General features: G+C 44.5%; 1 protein-coding gene and 1 pseudogene across 1 annotated transcript in view; both read left to right on the forward strand.

Moving 5' to 3' along the window:
• The first annotated feature begins 3,290 nt into the window (after nt 1-3,290).
• The window catches only part of SETDB1 (SET domain bifurcated histone lysine methyltransferase 1), a 34,661-nt gene continuing 16,792 nt past the window's right edge, over nt 3,291-21,159 (forward strand). The window contains exons 1-4 of the mRNA XM_086947453.1: nt 3,291-3,435; nt 4,381-4,540; nt 11,163-11,371; nt 11,835-11,923. Coding sequence (XP_086803579.1) covers nt 3,322-3,435; nt 4,381-4,540; nt 11,163-11,371; nt 11,835-11,923 — 572 coding nt within the window. The 5' untranslated portion in view covers nt 3,291-3,321. The remainder of the gene's footprint in view (nt 3,436-4,380; nt 4,541-11,162; nt 11,372-11,834; nt 11,924-21,159) is intronic.
• LOC147673569 (oligosaccharyltransferase complex subunit OSTC pseudogene) lies at nt 17,193-17,533 on the forward strand (annotated as a pseudogene).

The raw sequence follows: 21,159 nt of genomic DNA on the forward strand, positions 1-21,159 counted from the left end.
GGCGTTTCACATTAAACACCATATACTTGGTTTTGGTGAAGTTAATTTCCAGATTCCTCTCCTTACAGAACCTGGCAAAGGCCTCCAATGTCCGCTGAATGCCCCCGAGGATTTCGACAATAGGAGGGTATCATCGGCGGACATTAGTGCCGGTATTTTCCGACCCGCTATGATTGGAGAGTCAAGATCTTTAGCTCCCAAAAGAAAGGCAATCAGGCCGTTAAGGAATAAGGAGAATAGCGTGGCGGACGCACCCCTGCCTCACTACGCGATCCACCGGAAATGGGGTTGAAAGAGCGCCTTCCTCCCATACCCCACACTAGCATACGTGCCCTGTGCATCTGTTTGAAGAAGTCACATAGGTAGACCGGGACTCCCATCCCCTTTAGGATAGCTCCAGAGCTTGTCCCTCCGGACCTGGTCAAAAGCGGACCGGAGGTCCACAAATATTAAGTACAGGCTGCCCGCTCCCAAATGACCGTCCTCCAGTACACAAGCTGTAGCCTGAACAGCTGGTCGATCGTAGAACCCTCCGCCCAAAACCCTGCCTGCATGGAGGTTAAGATGTGCTGGTCGTCCATCCAACACTGCAACCTGGTAAGAAGAACTCGGGCGAAGAGTTTCTGGAGGACGTTGATCAAGCTTATGGGGCGGTAGCTGGCCGGGTCCAGGTGAGAAGCCTTCTTATGGATGGGTATAATTACCGCTCCCAGCCAGCTCGGGGGGATAGCCAGACCCTGCATAATTGCATTGAAAAAAGTGCAAATATAGGGTGCCCACACCCCTTGTTTGGGCCGAAAAAGGTCCCCAGGGATCCTATCAAGACCAGGTGCCTTCCCCGGTATTAGACTCCTGATTGCCGCCTTGACTTCCAAGATCGTACAGGGATAACTGTCTAGGGCACCTCCCTCGGCACGGACTGAGTCAGGCAGACTATCTAGTTCCAATGATTCCGCTAGGGGTGACTCGGGATCAAGAGAGTAGAGGGGCTTAAAATGGGCAAGCCACACCTCTTCACAGAGGTTGGGAACAACTGCGGGCGTCCCCAAGGCCGGGCCTCCCCGCACCAAGTTTCAGAAAGCCCTGACCTCGCGGGCGTCTAGAGCTGCTCTAATTTTCTCCCATCTGTCAACTTCCCACTCCGCTTTGGCAGCTTGAATCAGGCTAGTGTAAATTTGCTGTGCATTTCTAATCGTCGAGTGGATTCCCAGTTTCACCTCCTTTAAGAGTGTGGATTTTGCCTCCCTGCATTTTTTATTGTACCAATTCTCTCTCTTGTGGGGTCTCACCCTCCCAGACTCGGGAGCAGTAAATAGGTCAGCCAGGGAGGTAAAAAGCGCGTTGTGGATGGACTGGATGGCCAGGAGGTACGAGGGCCCAGATTTCCCAATCCTCGTATCGCTGACCTCAACTAGGGCCCCTTCGACCTGGTTGTAAATCTCTGCCAGCTTGTCCGGTGCCTGAGCCACCCTCTCCCACCTGACCCGCCTACCTCCCCCTGTTAAGAGTAGGTGCCGATTGGTAAGAGTCCCAGCTGTATCCTGTGAAGTCGGGTTCCCCAGGTGACAAAGTAGCTCAAGTGACAATAAATTATGGTTACTATCAATTCTTGGGGATACAGCAAAGGATTTTAGTTGAGCCCAGAATTCCACATTGATCATGATATAATCAATTGTCGTGCTTTTCCCCGGTTTGTTATAGGTACGTACACCTGGTATATCTGGAAGGAGCCTGCCATTGCAGGCCTTTGGGGAGAATGCTAGGAGAATGCTACGAGCAATTTATTAATAGCAAGTACCAGCGGCGTCAAGCGGTTTGCTGGGTACATGGAGCATTCAGGAATAAGCCACTATTCGTCTTCCTCAGAAGTGACAGGGGGAAATCCCTGAGAGTGACTCAAAGTGGCAGTTAAAATCTGCCCCAATGATTTTGTGGTACGTAGGGGGAAAGGAAGAAAGAAGAGCCTCCAAGGCCTCCAAAATAGATAGACCTTGTTGCCGGGGGAAGGGACGTAGGTAGATATTAATCACTGCCAGCACCAGACCCCCCTTAAATGTAGTGTAATACACAGGATATCTAGACAATTGGTGTCGATTACCCTGACTGTGCATCCCAGGTGGACTGCCACCCAGATGCACAGTCCTCCAGAGGGTCTTCCCCTAGGTCCCTGAACCGCAGCTCTAAAGTATGACACAAAACCTACCCTCGCGGGAACAGATAGTAACCAGGTCTCTTGAAATAGGCAAAGGTCATACCCATCCACCATCTCCCCCCACTCAGGATTGGCTTGATCCCCAACCCGGCCACGTTCCAGGAGGCAATCAGAGTAGGGCGAGGGGCCAATAATCCAGGGGAGGCTTCAGTGGGGTGCGCCAGACCAGGGGAGGAGGGTGTTGCTCCTAGTTGAAGAACCAAGTCCCATCCATCCGTGGTGGCTTCATAATTGTCGGTTAGTGAGGGCAGGCCATTATTCCATATTAGACGTGTACTTGATTTAACTGAGACTTAAAAAATTTATCATGTGCACTCTTTCTACTACAGCCTGAAGGGTACTTTATGAAACTCAAGGATGTGAATCAGGAATGAATGAATGAATGAATAAATGACCTTCAAGAATGCCCCCGGGAAAGCCCATACTGGGGAATTTACTGGACAGCGTGGGATGGTGTAACATCCTGGGTCAAGCAATGGTCCCACACTGAGTATTTAGAGTGGAAGCTACCTCTTTCTGGTTGCATTTAAGCTATGCCCATTCTTTGGGAGCTGACATCTTTATTTCATACTTGTATTTATCTTGGTCATATCCTCCTTTTTTTTTTTCTTGGAAGAACGTGGTGTGTTCAATGTTTTTTTTTTTTTTCCCTTGTAACATTTTCAGACTCTTAACCCACATGCACAGAGCCACCCTCAGACATTTTCTTCTTTCTTCTATTTTTAAGGTGCAAAAAAGGTCATACAGTTTACCATGCAAACAAAAGTTGCTTTAGATTTGTGGTGATTATCACAGCACATAGTTTTTTAATTTTTTTTTACTGATTTTAAATGTCTGTAATGCATTATAAATGCTGTGCATGTTGCACATGCACACAATGTGCGTGTCAAGATTACCTGGTTAATCTACATTTTCAGGTCTTTTGTAGATCATCTAGATAGGGAGGGCCCGAGGAGAAATCGCTCCTGGCTTTTTTGCCCAAATTCTTTGTCTCTTGTTTGTCCTTCTCAAACATACTAGGCTGAGATAAATGTAAAGAATGGGATTTTTAACTGCTTACACATGCAACTACGGTCTTTTCTTTCTTCAGGGTCGGGGATAGCAGTAGGATGTACGGCTACAATCCAGCTCCGGTGAAACCGGAGGGAATTAAAAGGCCACCCAGCAAAACCACTATGCACCAGAACAGAAGACACTCTTCTGTCTCACAGCCCAACAATGATGTGAGTATTATCCAAGCCTCCTTGTCAGCCCTTCCAGTACTGACTCCTCATGGTTTATCTTCCATTTATGAGCTGACTCTAAATTTCTTTTCCTCAAATGAAAACTAGGTTATATTACTTGAAATCGCATAAGAGTTAGACAGCGACTTGTTTACAGTTTTTCAGGAGATTGGCTTTTAGTGCCACATTCTGCTCTAACTCTTAAGACATTACATTACTATGAAGCTGTCTTTAGAAGTATTTAAGGATAAATACAGGAAGGCATAAAAACATTATACAGGCAAAGATAAGCAAGATAATAGCGCTGTTATAATAAGACGTTTCTATTTGTCATGGTCCGCGGTTAATAGAGTTGTCATTTTTCATGACTGTAGGAAAGGAGTGCTGGTGAGTAAGTGAAGTTGGTGGTTCTTTGTACTTGTTTATGAATTTGTGAGCGAAACATTACATTCTATGAATTTAAATTATGAATTTGAATCGTTCTTAGGCATTTTTTAGGATCGTAAGTTATCAAGTTGGCCTTTCTATAAAGTTCTTTAGTTATTGATTTTACTATACATATGACTATTACTTGAAATACACTTGAAATGTTATCCGTTTCTGAAATCATCCTGTTGTTCCTAGAAATCATTTTGTCATTTTTGGATATTCCTGGTTCACTATGAAACTGAAGTAAAATGCATTCTTAAATGTCAGCCTAATATTGTGGTTCATATTGACTCGTAATTTCTTAGTCTTCATTGTACATGGCTGTCATAATGCTATGCCATATAGCATAGGAAATAGCAAATTCATGTGGGTGATAAAGCTTTTGTATTTATCCTACCTGTAACACAAGTTTAGGGTCAAAACTTTGTTTGGTGTCATGAAACATACCTCCAGTTACCCTAAAAGGTTCTTGAGTTTGAGAGAACACAGAATAACTTTATTTAACTTACTTCCCAGGATGTGTTGACACTGTCAAGCAGTGATGACAGTGAGGTTGGCACAAAGAACAAACCAGGTGGGCAAGCTGCTGCGGGCAATGACAGTGATGATATTCAGACGATTTCTTCTGGCTCAGACGATGAAGGGGATGACAAGAAGAATCAATTGACCAACGCTGGTAGGTGGCGCTCTCTATTACTTAGTTGTCATGGATGGTTTTCTGCTGCATCAGATTTTCTTTATAGCTGATATTTTTATTGGATTGAATAAATGCTTTTGTGCCAGTAGCAATTACGTTTTTTGATTATTATCTTCACCCCTTGGTTGTAAATCAAAACTCCACCTGGTTAAGTTTTGGACTAAGTCTTAGAATGTTTTTGCCTCTCCTTACCTACCCCACTCGAAGTATTGCTGGCACTATAGTGAACAATAAGCCAATAAATGAAATTTGTGACTTTACAAATATTGGATTTGTTACCTCAGTGCACCCCTCTGCACTCAAGTCTTGTGTCACTCTCCTCCCTTGTGCATTACCAACTGTTTGTCAACCTTATGTTAGGTTGGTAACAGTACTTCTCGTCTGTTTTCCACTCTCAGTAAAGTTTTTAGTTCTACTTTTGCCACTAAGAAAGTTTGTTCTGTGGTGCCATCTTGGATCTGTTAGTAGCTTTTTTCCCCTTTAGCCTTGCATCATATCTCCTCTCGCTTTTACATTTTAAGCCATAAATTGTAGAATTTACATTAGGCACCAGACGCTGAAGACCTTTGTCGCCCCATATAGAACATTGTAGTCCTATATAGACCGTGTTACCAGATAAAGGAAGTGAAAAGTGGATGCTGCTTTGGAACAACATCTTTCTCTTTATTGAGAACTACTGGTCAATAGCCAATGCAGTTTTGAAATGGACATCTACATGATTCATTTATGCGTTCAATGGACACTGTTACTACCAACCTCCAACAATTTCTGAACGCTGCTTTCCTCTGGCACTACACGTAATGCAACCTTCCAGTCCGAGGTATAAGATAAAATATTTGACACAGCGTTTGATGTTCAGTCACTATTCATCAAGTTTATAGATGAAGTACTTCAAATCATTAATGTAAAAATGCAACGTGATCTCGGATGATCGCCAGGCGGTGTATGCAGAAAGACTGAGGTGTTACATAGTGTGGTAGATTTTGTACGTACTTTCTATACTCCTATTTCAAGATTACAGACAAGAATATCTAAGGCCCAAGCAAATGCCGCAGACAACCAAACTATGACAAAAACGTATACTGTTAATGAAATTTGTTGAGCGCACGAATACCCAGGAGTGTCTTGGCGCTCTTGACTGCCGTAAATCCTCCTGATTGCTCAGTTCTGCAAAAGCCAGGTTTTCAACTTTCTCCTAAAAATTGTAAGAGAAACTACTCCTCTCAACTTGGCTGGAAGTGTGTTCCACAGCTTTGCGGTGCCATAGGAAAGACTCCGACTGCCCCAGCCCGAAGTGCCTATTCTGGGTACCTTTCCTCATTTTAGTCCCTGAGGACCGTGGCTGTCTGTCTGGGTGGATGATTCCAAACAAATAGCTTTTTGAGCGACCAAGGTCCTGTGTCGTTCAAAGCCTTGAAAGCTAAACAAAGGGCCTTACACTCAACTCATTTGGCCACTGGAAGCCAATGAAGTCTGCACATTCTTTTGGTAATAGAATCATATTTGGGGGTATTGCTCAACAATGGGGCGGCTGTGTTTTGGATCGATTGAGGTTTTTTGAGAAGATGCTTACGCATACCCAAATAGAGACTCAACATAATTATACAGCGAGTGCTTAAGAAAAAACAAAAAGGCTGTATTTAACAGATAAGTAACTAGTTCAGTTAAATATAAGATAAACCTTAAAAAAGCAAAAGGCACTAGCAGTTTATGGTGTGCATTATGTCCCCAAACGTTCTATATTCGTAATGCTTGGAGACTGATCAAATATGCCCTTGCTGTTCTTGGGACTTTCCATCTGTCGTGGTGTCAGGTCTGGTAGTCATCAGAGTTTTGTTCAGGTCTTCATATGGTTCAGTTATGCACCTCTTGGAGGGTTCTATCAAGCTCCTTGGCAATAAGCTGTTAGCTTCTCTTTGCATGTCCGAGCAGCAAAGCACAAAAATAGGCTCCTAAGCCTTTCACCTAGTCTGGTAGGAGCATTGCTGCCAAGCAGTAGTTCCACTCCAGTCCTTTTGCCCTTTTCACTGTTGTGTTTGTGTGCCTGTTTGGTTACTAGACGAAGAACAAACTCAGTACTGGTTGAGGGGCCAAGGACCTTAAACGCAGTGGTGTCAAGGTGGAATACCAGATCAAACCAGGGAGTCTGCAACTTTTGAAAAGTAATGTGCTCCTGGCATGCTTTTTGGCTTCACATACTCCTCTCTTGTAGTCATCTTTCTGTTGCCTGACTTCGAGCGCGTGTTTTGGATTTGATTTAAGTTTTGTAAAGCGCAGGGCAAATACCCAAAGGCGTGTTGGCGGTGCCTATTATATGAAGAAGGAAACCTGCCTAAAAGAAACCTACAATGGAGAGTAAACAACAACGTTTTAAGTGACTTTCTAAAAGCAAGGAAGTTAGATTGATTCCTCAGGTGCAGTGGCATATGATTCCAGAGACGGGAGGCAGCAAAGGGAACGCTTCTGCCTCCACAAAAGACTTTGTGGAGAACAGGGACAGACACTTTCTTAGCTGTGGCTTAGTGAAGCGATCTATTTGGAGTGTACCAAGAAATTTGTTTTTAAGGAAATTGTTACCATGGTGATTAAGTAATTTATGTGCTATACAAAGCGCCTTAAAAGCAACTCTCTGTTTGATGGGTAGCCAATAAAGTTCTTCCATGGCTTTGGAGACTGGTTGAACTTATTAATCTTCTTTAGAACTCGGTCCGCTACATTTTGCAGTCTCTTAAGTCTTCCCAAAATGCCCTGCTGGGCTGCAACATAGGGGGCATTGCAGTAGTCCCAATTGCTGTAGTCCCACTGTTTTCTGCAAGTCGAATGGTAGGAAAGGGAGAATTTTCCTCAAAGTTTTTAAAAAGAGGAAACACAAGGAGGTAAGTTTATTTGTTTGATCTCTACAAGAGAGGTTTGAATAAAAAAGTTTTCCCAAGTTCCTCCCTTTGGCTACTGGGCTGGGAAGAGAGCCATGGGATTGCGGCCACCAAGTTTTTGTTCCAAAAGCAGGTATCTCATCCAAAGAGGAGAACCTCCGTCTTTCTGGAATTTAATTTGACAGTGGGAACTCATTTAGGTGTAAATTGCATTCATGCACTTGTTTAATCAAGAAGCCACCTCTTCTACATCTTTGTTTATGGTGCTGACAATTTTGGTGTCATCGGCGTAGGAAACTGTATAAAAGCCGTAAGACCTTATCAGTCCCAAAAGAGGAGCCACATATATATTAAATAATGTGGGGCTTAATGAAAACTCTTACGGGACACCACAGGGTACAGTGAAAGACTTGGACCTGAAATCTCCCATATTGACAGTTTGCTCCCTTTCACCCAAAAAGGAGCAGAGTAACTTGAAGACAGAGCTTTGGACATCAACCAGCGTTTCAAAATCCTGTGACTTACCATGTCAAAGACTGCAGATATGTCCATGAGAACCACCCAGCCGTGCTCCATGTTCCAGTATGTCCCTGACTTCCTCTGAAACTGCAACCACCGCAGCGTCAGTACTATGGGCTTTCCTAAAGCCAAACTGGGTATTGTCCAGAATGCCGTTCTGGTCTATATATGTAGAAGGTGGGAGTTTTAGATGTCTGTCTAGTACTTTCTCTAGAAAAGGAAGTCTTGATATGGTACAATTCTTCTTTTCCTCTACAGAGTCAAGAGTTGGCTTTTTGAGAAGTGGGCAGATGGAGATACAATTTTATTTGTGTCCTTGCTAATGCCATATTTTGTGCTTTTAATGATTTAATATTCCTCTTAGATGTATTCTATGTTGGCTTTTATTTACAACACTACATCATCTCAAAGACTTTTTACCAAATCCATAGTGATATCAGACCATTCTTTGGCACGCAGTATATTGGAACAACTTTGCAAATGGGTCTATTGTCGCAGCTGTAGTTTAGGGGTAGCTATGAAATCCCATTTGATTCTTGTCAGCTGTGCCATACCCTTAACACTACCTGTTGAGGAGGCTGTGGTGGAGTTGAGATGCTCACAGCTTGCATTCTTCATTGAATCCAAACACAAAACTTAAACCACCCAAAAAAGGTACTGTGTGCTCCATGTCGAAGTTTCACATGTAGGGGTCACAAACCTAGCAATGGGAGTTGGCTATGGATACCCCAACTCTGGATCACAAAGAGGTTCTTGTTTGCCACTGGTGTGGAGACTTTGTATTCTGGTGGAGAAAGCGTTGCACACTGGCTGGAACTGCCCCATGTTTATACCAACGTTGTAGTCTGTAGTTGTGTATTCCAACAGGTCCACTCTTTCTCTGTTATGTTTGGAGATATTCCATTTACCGAAGTTATCAGCCTTGAGATCAGATATTGGGTAAATGTGCTACCTTTTTGTTCTGAATTTCGAAACGTGTACTTAACACTATTCTTAAAGTGTTACAATGTATTTTAGATATCATCCTATTTGTGGAAACTTGATTGTGCTGACCAGTCAGTGTTGCATGCATAATTTTCAAACTATGGATGTGTGTTCCGATACTGATCATTTATTGGTATATATCATACATTTGTTAGTAATTGCCCTAAACCTATGAAATGTGCTCCTCTTTTGTTTATCATTCAGGGTTAAAATGTTAGGGACATAGTGTATGAGTGAGGTTGCTTTTTGTGGCTGAGTTTAAAGTGTTAATCTAGATAGCAGTCTGGTCTCATGAGCGTTTGGATGTCACTTTTTTCAGAGATTTATTTTGTGTTCCCCAAAAAGGGTAACTAGATAAGGATCTCTCCCTGAACGAAGAGACCCTGTCTTACTGATGATTCCCAAACCTTCTGCGACAGTCTGAGTCCTGTACTCTGCTTCTTTCCTGCAGCCTCATTTGGCAGAACACTAAGTCCAGTAGATGGACTCCAGTTCAAGGCTTCACCAGTCCTATTATTCTTGGTCACAACCTTACAGTGCTAGACACACGTCTCCTGCTCAGGACCACCTCGCCATTGTATTTCAGCGAAGTTCAGTGTGGAGAACTCCTGATCGCCACCTTGTAGAACAGGTCAGGTTTGCAACTCCACATCATTTTTTGATAGCTGATAACATTTGTTCTAGCATAGAAAACTTTCTTACCAATGGGGAGATTTAGTGTTGACATGATCCACACAGGCGATTGCTTGGCCCCTTTTCTACATAAGGAGGGAATGGTGCAAACCCTCTCTGCAGCTATGTAGGCAGATAGCAGGCCTGTGGGAATGAACTTAACAATTTGGAATAAGTTTATTATTCTTCCACATTGCAGTGATTGACATCTCCTGAATGGACCCCAAAAGCATGCATACAAACCTTCTCCGAAACAGCTTTGCCTTCTTTTTTCATACCACCTTTTTATTGTTTCTGCTGGGCTACTTTGTGTTCCTTTGTTGAACAATTTTATTTGTAGCACAAAAGGCACCTCCGATTTCCCCGTTGACCTTAGGTGCTTGTAAAAACTTAGATGTTCCTTATGTAAATATTGTCACTTTAACCCACTCTCGGGCAATTACTTATTTTTGCACACCATACTTAACTTTAAAAACATTCCTACATTCTCTATTCATCTCCATTATCCTATTTAAAGATAAATCCTCGTTGATTTTCACCTTCCGTTGTAGGCCAGATGCCTGTTTCAATATGTTGCCAGGTGAGGTAACCTACTCCTCTTTAACTCAAACAGAATCTGTCCTGTATAGGGTTATTGATTGTAACGATATTACTATATACTGTCCTCCACAACACATTTCCAGTTCAATCCATTCTTTCTTCTCAACTGAATGCTAATTTTTACCTGTTTATTCATCGTCTCTAGTAACCAAAACTACAAAATACCAGGCCAACATAAAATGTTAATCCCAGAATGACTCCATATTCATCAAAAATATCTTTCAGGCATTTGGAAACACGTCGCAATCCACTGTTCCTTTGTAGATACTTAGATGGACCTTCTTTCAAAAACAGCCTTTTCAAAAGGAAAATGGTTTACCACTGCCAGTCTCACCTTTGCCACAAACTTTACTTCTTCTGTACTGCATCTTTCATTGAGTTGCATGTTTGTACTATTGCTCATCAAGAGTTTTTGAATCTTACACTCTGATGCAATGTAATATTTAAAGCATGTAAATGACTGAATGCTGACAAACAGTTGTCATAGGTAGGTAACTCTTTTTACACCGGTCTTGAGTAAGAGGACATTGTCTCAGGCTTTTCCCATTATCAGTGCCTCAAGCTCCTTTCTTTACAGAAGAAAGCTGGGGAAGGCCTGTATACTATCAGGGAAGGAGCAGGCTCAAAAGACGTGCATACTTGTGTGGTACTAGGATTTAAAGCTCGGGCTTAACAGTTTTGGACATAGGTTTCATACCAACTGTTGGAAGGCGTGGTATGCAGGGTGTTGATTATTGGGAGAAGCCTACATTATGAGTCGCAGAGGTACCATAAAGGTATGTTTATCTCATCATATGCTTTGTTTTCTGCATCAATCCATTGTATTTACGGTGTTTTTTGAAATATTTATTTGTTCCTGATAAAACAACTGCATGCTCTTTAATTGATTGACAAAGCCAAATATTGTGACTGAAAGATATCGATGAGTCCTATGATGAGCTCTTCCTCAACAGATCCCAACAAGCGTCAGGTTGCTGTGAAATCAACCCGTGGCTTTGCATTAAAATCCACACACGGTATTACCATAAAAACCCACATGGCTTTGGCAGACCGGGGAGACACTAAGCAGGTACCCAGAAGCACTCGTCAGTTCTACGATGGTGAGGAATCCTGCTATATCATCGATGCTAAACTGGAAGGAAATCTTGGCCGTTATCTGAATGTAAGTTTGTGTTCATAACACAACTCCTATTCTGTTGTGGTACCCTTGCTCCACATGTGGTCACCTCTTCCGGTGTTGTGGTGCTCCATCAGCATATATGAGCAGCTTCTGTGTACATTTTTGTTCCAATAATGATGTTTGGCCTATGAAGAAAAAGGGTAGTATATTAGACTGGGTCCCTCTTTGGCGGTAAGATGCCTTTTGTGAAGTTATAGCATATTTTCTGTTGGTTGACGAATGTGTTGAGCAGGATGGGGTAGACTATCTATTTGTTTCTGGCACTTTAATAATTTTGACACCTTTATCTTGGCTTAAATGTTGCCAAAGCTGCTCACCTAAGACCTTTGCTACTTGTGAGTGGTAAAAATGCAGTGAAATGATTTATTTATGAAATTAAATGTTTTATTAACTCATTTGAACTGTTTGTCTATGCTGATATTCATTTTTCCATCTCTGATTACAGCACAGCTGCAGCCCGAACTTGTTTGTACAGAATGTCTTTGTGGACACCCATGACCTGCGTTTCCCTTGGGTGGCATTTTTTGCGAGCAAGTAAGTGAGATGCTGGAGAGGAAAGATTGACAAGTCGGGCACTCGAAGATGGATAACAATACTGAAGGACAAACCTTGGGGAGTTGGGGAGCTAGCAGGACTGACTTGGAGAGACTAGAGCATGGGTACTCATAAACATTTAGTTTTAGAGAAATTGCGCACATTCAGCAGGAAGAAATGTAGAATTCAGGCAACCCAATAAATACAACTATTGGAACATAGATGTTGCACATTATGGTTTGTGTGGGGTTGAAAGTTTTGTTGGCTGAAGGTAAATTGTGATTTGGGACATAGAGACTCAAATTTACAGAGAGGTAGTTCGAAATGGAGTCATTTATGGCTTTGAAACCTGGGATCAGTAGTTTGTAGTGAGTTCTATTTGTAACTGGCAGTGGACAGCTTAGTGACCTTACTGAGAGGTGGGTATGTGTCTGGCAAAAATGTAAGGTGTCCATATTGCCAAGTTTAGAACCTCCTCCAGAGCGGTACAAAAATATGTAGAAGACCAACAAGAAGACTGTAATTAAGTTGTGAATGATGTCCTTAGTTTGGTGTGTCAAACTAAATGTTTGGAAAATGTTTGTATGTTAAACATTATAAATCTCGCTGCTTTTCATCCCACTTGAAGATGTATTGGTCAGAGGGTCATGGGGAAATGGAGAGAGTGAGAGGGAGGCAGGTTTTGATGCAGCTATGTAGATTTTTCCAATTTTGGCCAAAGTCACTATAAGTGGGTAGATAAGCTAGTAGTTTATGGCTGTGAGACAATTTGGGATCTCTTTATGCATGTGACCACTGCTGCTATGAAATAAGAGAATGATTGAAATATCATCTGCATAGACATAGAGCCTGTAGGACACCCAAAGGCATAGTTGTTAGGGACAGAGCATGAGGACGACTAACCAGCAGAAAATGAACTATCTGAGAGAGATTAAAAACCACTTGAGTGCTGAATCTGATCACGGTTGGTGAGTATGGACAGTAGCATGGGGCAATGAAGGGCATCAAATGCCAGTAACACATCAGAAAGTGTGAGAATAGAAGAGCAATGATTGTGTTGACAGAGATTGGTCCTTTGAGAGAGGGTAGTATTTGCAGAGCAGACTGCACAAAATCCATACTGAAGGGGGTTATGTAGGTTGTGATGATGCAGATAAGATGATGAAGAAGTAATCACATATCTAATCAACAGATGTCGCGCTGTTCCTAACAAAGGGAGAAGTAGGTACAGTCAGTGATGTTGGTGAATTATGGTAGGGTGATCAGAAATTCACCCTGGGAATCCATTTTGTTGGATTTAATGCCCTCACACACCCTTTCAGGTGTCATGCTTCATCATTTGGGCCTGCTTCTCGTTGGGTCGGCGGTGCAATACCCAACGGGCAACACCTCAAAAATGGGCTCTTTATCGGAGATCTTTTTCCAACTGCCGTATAGATGAAGTGCGGGTATGGGGCCAGAATCAAGTGGTAGACGTGGATGTGGTGAGTTAAAATAAAGCTAGTGGTACCAAAAAATGCTTTATTCAAAGGGCCACTGCTTTAGTTAAAAATGATTAACCTGGAGGAGAGTAATGGAAAATAATGTTTCCAACTCTTATCCAAGGGTTACTGTAGTCTGGTCAACATTTTCTCGCTATGGCGAATTTATCTAGCGATTCTTCAGGACCAAAGGAGACTATCTAGCAGGTATCTAATGGTGAAGGGACTGTCTACACTGGTTTATCTAAAGTGTGGTGTATGTATGCTCGTATGGCTGCCACACTGTGAATGGAGAGGATAACACTATTATATTACCCTTCTTCAAGTTGTGATTGTCAGTACCTGTTAGGAGAAGAGGCAAAAGCATATCACAAAAACGTTTATAGGAAAAATACAAGATTACATCATTGACTGTGGTACTTGTGCGTTTGGCATGCCAGTTGGAATCAGGCGTGTATCAACACCCTTGCACAAGTGTATCAGGCACTCTCAGATGTGTAATATCAGTGAGAGTGACATGTGATAGAATATAAAAAAACTTTAGAATATAAAAACTTTAGAATCGAAAATCCCCTTATGGGATCCCTCATCTACTGCTATTTCAAAACTCACCTAGTGTTACAAACAATCAGACAACGACAGTGTCCGGCGGGTAAAGCTTCAGGGAGATCTTCCACCATTAGGCTATATATAGGGGAACAGCTTAATAACTTATAGCTATACACATTGATTCATTAGTGTTTTCACACAATGGTATTGGAGGGTAATCAGATTAGTGTCAGAAAAATACATTCATACTCAGTGACTGCAACTAGCTACGTATGGGGACATGATAAAGGTCAAAAGTCTGTGGTTCTGCCCTTGGTTCTCAAGATATATGCTATCCACTCTTAAGGGGATGTGGTTTGGGGCCATATTTTAAGTTCAGGTCGACTTGAGGGATTGTCTGTGGTTCGTGCCCTCTCTTATATGTCACAACAAAGGATATATTTGTACCAATGTAGGTCTGGAAAGTAAATTGAATTAAATTGAATGCCATATACTCTCACAGTACCCTGGGCATGAACGCTGTCTGTGAGGGGCTCATGATATGGGGAAGGTTCATCAGGTTTTTTGATGTGAGGCTTGTGCACACTCGGCGCCAATAGCCTGCAATGGCCGAGTGTCCTTTACTATGGTGCCGGTTTGGTAATAGAAGTAGAAAAATAATACGTAATCCCCTCGGCTATGCTCGCATGTGTCAACTTAGTGCCGGTGGCGTGCACAGTCAAGTGTCCTTATTTATGACACCGGTTATGTAAGTCGGTGTACATAAATAAAAGAACACCCCCCGCTCTGCTCGCATATGCCATAGGGGGAGCTCTCGTAGCACTGCCGAAAGCAATGCCCGTGTTTTGAAGTCGGACTGGTGCCTTTATCTGTGGACCTCACGACGAGCGTGAACATAAAAGCTATCTCAGTCTAGCTAAAAGCTCGTCAAGTTTTGCGTGTGTAGGCTAAATACCAATAGGGTGTAATGTAATTGGTCAGCTAGTGACAATAAGTATCCCCGGCTCTGTTCGAATATGCCGATTGGGGAGCCCTCGTGTCCTAGCAGTAAATAATACACGCTTTTAAAACGGACCAACATCTGTATTTTTAGACGTAATTCCGTAGCTTAAGTGCCCTTGTGTCCCTGCAGTACAAAATGCATGCGTTTTGAACGGACTGACGTCTATACTTTTAAACGTTATCCCGAAGTTAAAGAGACCTGGTATAACTATATATGGGGACGCGTTGAGTCAATCCTCTCGTAAAGAGCCATCTAGTCGCCACTTACTTGGTATTTCCTGAGCTACTCTTCTAGCACCTACCCATCGCCGCCGGAACCGGGTGGATAGTGTGGGTGCTAGGAGTGCAGGTTTTATAATTTATGCAGATCTCGTCTGGTTGGTCCACTACACTGGTTGGTCCACTACTATGGGGGCCATCTTGTAATGGTAAAAACGTTGAAGGTTCGTAGTCTGTGCACACTACAGCCTTTTGGTTTTGTGATCAAGCCCATTCAATGGTTCGAGTTCAGAGAAAGGAGGAAATAAAACGTAGGTTCTCTAGATTAATCAGATGCATATGGCCATAATGTTGGGGAGTAGCATTGTTTGAATTAAGTTACTATTTAGATGTGATAATCATTTTTGGTTATTTTTGCATAATCTTATCAGCTTTTAAAATCGGGCAGCTCATATTATCGAGATTTTATCTAGGAACCCATGTCAGTGTTGGGTTTTGTTTCGGCCATATTGGAATGGTGGAGTGATGTGGTGGTGTTAAGTTATAGCTGTCAAGACACTCGCTCTCACTTAATTTGTCTCTCTCATCGTATTAAGGAGTGAAATTCAGTTTGTGCATTTGTAATAGATAACAATCCTGTTAGCTAATCAGAGGCTGGTCCAGGGTATGTCTTCATTGAGACCATTACTGTCGCAAGATAGTCTATGTATCCACCGCTGTTCTTTGTAGAACAATCCTTGTTTGGATACATGTTGACATGCTTCTAGGACGAGCCATTGGAGAGAGTCTGGTGTATGGTTTGTTTCCAAGAAATGCTTGCACATCTTGGTGTTGTTTTTCTTGCATCTAAAGTTACTGCGGTGTTCAGAGATTCTAGTCTTAATATTGCGTGTCGTCATGCCTATGTAATACAAGTTACAGGGGCATATAATCAGGTAGATGCAGTTTGTGCTGTTACAGTTTGTGTCGCCTCTCATTTCCCACTTGAAGGATTCGGATAAGGTGATGCTTTTATATTTCTTGGTAAATGGGCATGCCGCACAGCTGCCGCAAGGGTAATGCCCTGTTACTGGTGGCAAGTTCCATAGTGTGACTTGTCGGTTAGGTTCATTTTTAGGTCGAGCTCTGTCTCGACCTATTGTCAGCGAGTGGCTCCTCAAGGGAGGTCAACTGGTGAACGAGCGCGGATTGCTCCTCGTGGACGCGCATGCCCCGCCCCCCCCCAGCCGTGCACATCTCCAGAAGCCGATTGCCAGGGTCAGCCATGCCTCTCCAGTCACATGCGCACACACACTGCATACACGCACGCGCACACACACACACTGCATACACACACGCTCACACACAGGTGCCAAGCCCCCCAAGCCCCACTTACCGCCTCAGCCGCCTCTCCTGACTTCTGCTGCCATCCACTTTGTGAGAGTGGGCGCGGGCTTCTCCAAAAGACGGAAGTCCCGCCCCACGACTGCCGTGAGCGTGCACATCCCGAGACCGGAAGTTCGGGAGAGTGCACGCTCACGGCTTGTTTCTATTTTGGTATACAGAGGCTAGAAAAGGATGAACATGTCCAATAAGCCTCGAAGGACACGTAGCAGCAATTTCCGACCGAAGCAGTCAACAAAGTCGATTTGCTCCTAGGCGGCCACTAGCATGAAGCGAGTGCACCGGCCATCTTAAAATAACCAGTGTTCGTGGGTCGCCTATTGAAGGTCAGCGAACGATCTCTCGTTTTGGTCGTTTTTGTAAGTGTGTATTGTTATTACGTTCAACACATTCTAGACTGCGTTGTAGAATTTTGAATACTGATTTGCTGGCAGACAATATTGTTTGTTTTAATCAAGAAACTCATAAGAGAGATACGTAATATTCGTGTTTTGTTTTTATAAATAAAAAGGCGCGTTTTACGTTATATTGGTGGTAAACGTGTGTCCGCAAAGGCGAAATCTTTCGGTATTAAGGGGGCCGAGTTGTTCGCATAGCGAAATTTAGTCTCTTTTCTCTCTCTATCAGAGGCAGGGGTGTGTGTGCTGTGGCACTGACGCTTCTTTCATGTTCCCGGTTCTGTGAGTCTCTGGAATTGAGCGGTATGGAGTCGCTTTACCGAATCCCGTTTGCGGTGCTAGAATGCCCCAACATCAAGCTCAAAAAGCCGCCCTGGTTACATATGCCCTCTGCCATGACAGTATACGCTCTGGTGGTCGTGTCCTATTTCCTCATCACTGGGGGTGAGTGCTGCGCGAAAGACTGTTCTGTTAACACAAGACATAAAACACCTAGTCGCCTTGTCAGGCGAATGCTAAACGGGGAAATAATAGACTCTTTGCATGAATCTCTCTGGGCATATATGAACGAGCTGTAAGTTAGAGCACATATGGCTACATCTTTGTACATTGGGTAACTTTTTGCATGTTTAAGTTAATTACGGAACCTCCTGAGGCACAGCCGGGAGCAGTTAGACCTTTGCGCAGCTCTTCATTTTAAAAGTGCATTTCTGTGTTTTTAACCTGCACCCACCTTCACTTCCTGACACACGAGTACAGTGTGCAGGTACCCTTCTGCAGCAAAAACGAGCGCTAGAAACGGGCGAAAATCGCCGATCCACTTCTCCCGCCATTGTCCTCGTTGCGACAGGGACACGCCCACTTCGAGGCCACGCCCCCTGCAAGACCTACAAATAGCGCGCTGATCACTAGCGCGGCAGATTAATTACGGAACCTCCTGAGGCACAGCCGGGAGCAGTTAGAACTTTGCGCAGCTCTTCATTTTAAAAGTGCATTTCTGTGTTTTTAACCTGCACCCACCTTCACTTCCTGACACACGAGTACAGTGTGCAGGTACCCTTCTGCAGCAAAAACGAGCGCTAGAAACGGGCGAAAATCGCCGATCCACTTCTCCCGCCATTGTCCTCGTTGCGACAGGGACACGCCCACTTCGAGGCCACGCCCTCTGCAAGACCTACAAATAGCGCGCTGATCACTAGCGCGGCAGATTAATTACGGAACCTCCTGAGGCACAGCCGGGAGCAGTTAGACCTTTGCGCAGCTCTTCATTTTAAAAGTGCATTTCTGTGTTTTTAACCTGCACCCACCTTCACTTCCTGACACACGAGTACAGTGTGCAGGTACCCTTCTGCAGCAAAAACGAGCGCTAGAAACGGGCGAAAATCGCCGATCCACTTCTCCCGCCATTGTCCTCGTTGCGACAGGGACAAGCCCACTTCGAGGCCACGCCCCCTCACTTTATACATGTGTATCTACCGGAAGCGCAGCGGACGAGCGCAGCGGGCGCGCCGATTGCGCGCCGAAGGCGCGCTTAAGGCAAGCTCGTCTGCGCTCGTCCGCGATCATGACGCGACCGGGGCCGGTTCCCCTGCCCGATTCACCAGCACTACCCCCACAATCCATTCTCGGACCATGTTGCTTTCTCTGAGACCCCCTCCTTGCCCCACCTGCCTCTGGTCTATCCCGGACGCCCAGAGCCACATTTACGTATGTGAAACCTGCCAGTTCTCACTACCCTCTCTGGACTCAACTCTTGGCCCGGCCCTCGCTCGGTGCTCTGCTTCCTCCCATGGAGCCGACCCTTCTCTTTCCCTCAGAGCGGCACTGATTAACTGCAGGTCTCTGAATAAACATGCTATTGACATCTGGCAGTCCCTCCAGGACAACAACTGGGATCTGCTTTTCTTAACTGAAACCTGGTTGAATGAGACCACTAACCCCACCATTACTCTTGCCTTGCCGGTCGGCTACAGCATCACCTGCGCCAATAGACCAAACGGTAAACAGGGGGGTGGTGTTGCCTTAATCCACAAATCCAAATGGACGGCTTCCTTCCCTACATATGACCCTATTGACTGCATAGAGGGTCTACCTTTTACTATCCATTTTTCCTCGTCCACCTCCTGCTCTGGAATACTTATCTACCGCCCTCCCCATTCCAACCTCTCCTACCTGCCGGCCTTGACGGATTACATCATCCAGCTTAGCACTCGCTACACCAACTTCACTGCTTTAGGAGATTTTAACCTTCACGTAAACGATGAATCATGCTCACATAGCAATAATTTTATTTCTACACTGGCGACCTGCAATCTAGAGCAAAAAATAGATTCCCCCACTCACAAAGCGGGACATACCCTTGACCTGATTTGTTCCAACCTACCTAGCATTCTGGTAGCCTCTCCCATCCCGGTCACCTGGTCAGATCACTTTCTCATCTCTTTTGAGATCATCATCTCCCGCTCCATCAGACCTACCATCGCCCCCAAAGCATCAGGCAGAAACTGGAGTCGTATCACCCTTGAAACGCTCCAGGAACACCAGAATAATTTTCTACCCTCCCCATCATCTGATCCGGATGGTGGTATTGACCATTTCGACGCCTGGATCGGCCAAGCCCTAGAGGCTATGGCCCCTCTTAAACCCATCAAAACGTACAGGGCCACTCCATCCGCACCCTGGTACTCGGACATGCTTCGCCAGAAAAAGGCTTCATGCAAAGCCCTCGAACGCTCCTGGAGGCAGAACTATTCCCTCGACAGTAAAATCACCTATAAAACAGCTCTAAAAGAATACCGCAGAATGATTGAGGATCATAAAAGGGACTTCCTGGCTTCCAGAATTAAACATGCCAGTAACGGCGTCAGGGAGATTTTCAACATAGTCAGATCCTTTACGGACCCCAGCGCTCTGACTCGAACTCAACCAGCCTCCCAGTCTCTGTGTGATAAACTTTCACAATTCTTTGAGGAAAAAATCCAGGCTATTTACTCCTCCTTTCCCATCAGCAGTAGTGCAGGGTCGGGTGAGGAATCTACTACGTACCCGCTACAGTCACCCTCATTGCTAGAGTTTGCAGATATCTCTGAGGCTGACACACTGGTAGAATTACTCAACTGTAAATCTGGCTCCCCCAAGGACCCTTTGCCAGCCAAACAATATAAAAAACTGGCACCCCTGCTCAACCCATTCCTTAACCATATCTGGAACGAATCCCTGAGAACGGGCATTTTTCCCGCAAAATGGAAGCATGCGTCCCTAGTCCCCATCCTTAAGAAACCTGATCTTGACCCAGATAACCCTAGTAACTACAGGCCCATCTCTCTCCTGCCTGCCCCAGCTAAGATCCTGGAAAAACTGGTGCACGCCCAGCTTGCCAACTATATTGAATCCCATGGGCTCCTGCATGACTCTCAGCACGGCTTTCGATCGGGCCACAGCACGGAGTCGGCCCTTGTTGAAATGGCTGACTCGGTGAGATGGACGCTGGATCGAGGGTCGAGGGCGGTGTTAGTGCTGCTGGATCTCTCAGCAGCATTTGACACCGTCTCTCATAAGATCCTGCTGAGAAGGCTGGGAGACCTGGGTATTGGCGGTACAGTGTTGAGATGGCTCTCTTCCTACCTGGGTGACCGTACTCAGCAGGTATACACCCCTCCCTACACCTCCACCGCTAGACCACTTAAATGGGGAGTTCCACAGGGCTCCTCCCTGAGCCCGCTCTTGTTCAATGTTTACTTTTCCCCCTTGGCTAAACTGATTGCGCAAACTGGGATTAAATCCACCTCCTACGCTGACGACATTCAGTTACTCTTCACCTTTGATACCCCCACTGCCTCTGCCTTCGACCCATTGAAAAACTGTCTAAGAGACATCTCTAGCTGGATGGACTCCAATTCCCTCCGACTCAATGCTGGAAAGACAGAGATTCTGTTTTTTAACTCATCATCCCCTCTTGATTCTAATTTATGGTGGCCGGATGATCTCAGCCATGCCCCCACGCCTAAAGACTCGGTGAGAAACCTGGGAGTGCGCTGGGATAATCATCTCAGTTTCAACGCCCAGGTTCAAACAGTAGCAGCATCCTGTTTTGCTAAGATCAAGACAATTAGACGGCTCATCAACTACCTGCCGATGGACTGCCGTAAGACTGTGGTACAAGCCCTGATAATATCTCACCTGGACTACGCCAACGCACTATATC

This window comes from Lissotriton vulgaris, chromosome 12 (assembly GCF_964263255.1).
Source record: "Lissotriton vulgaris chromosome 12, aLisVul1.2, whole genome shotgun sequence".
In the NCBI taxonomy this organism is placed as follows: Eukaryota; Metazoa; Chordata; class Amphibia; order Caudata; family Salamandridae; genus Lissotriton; species Lissotriton vulgaris.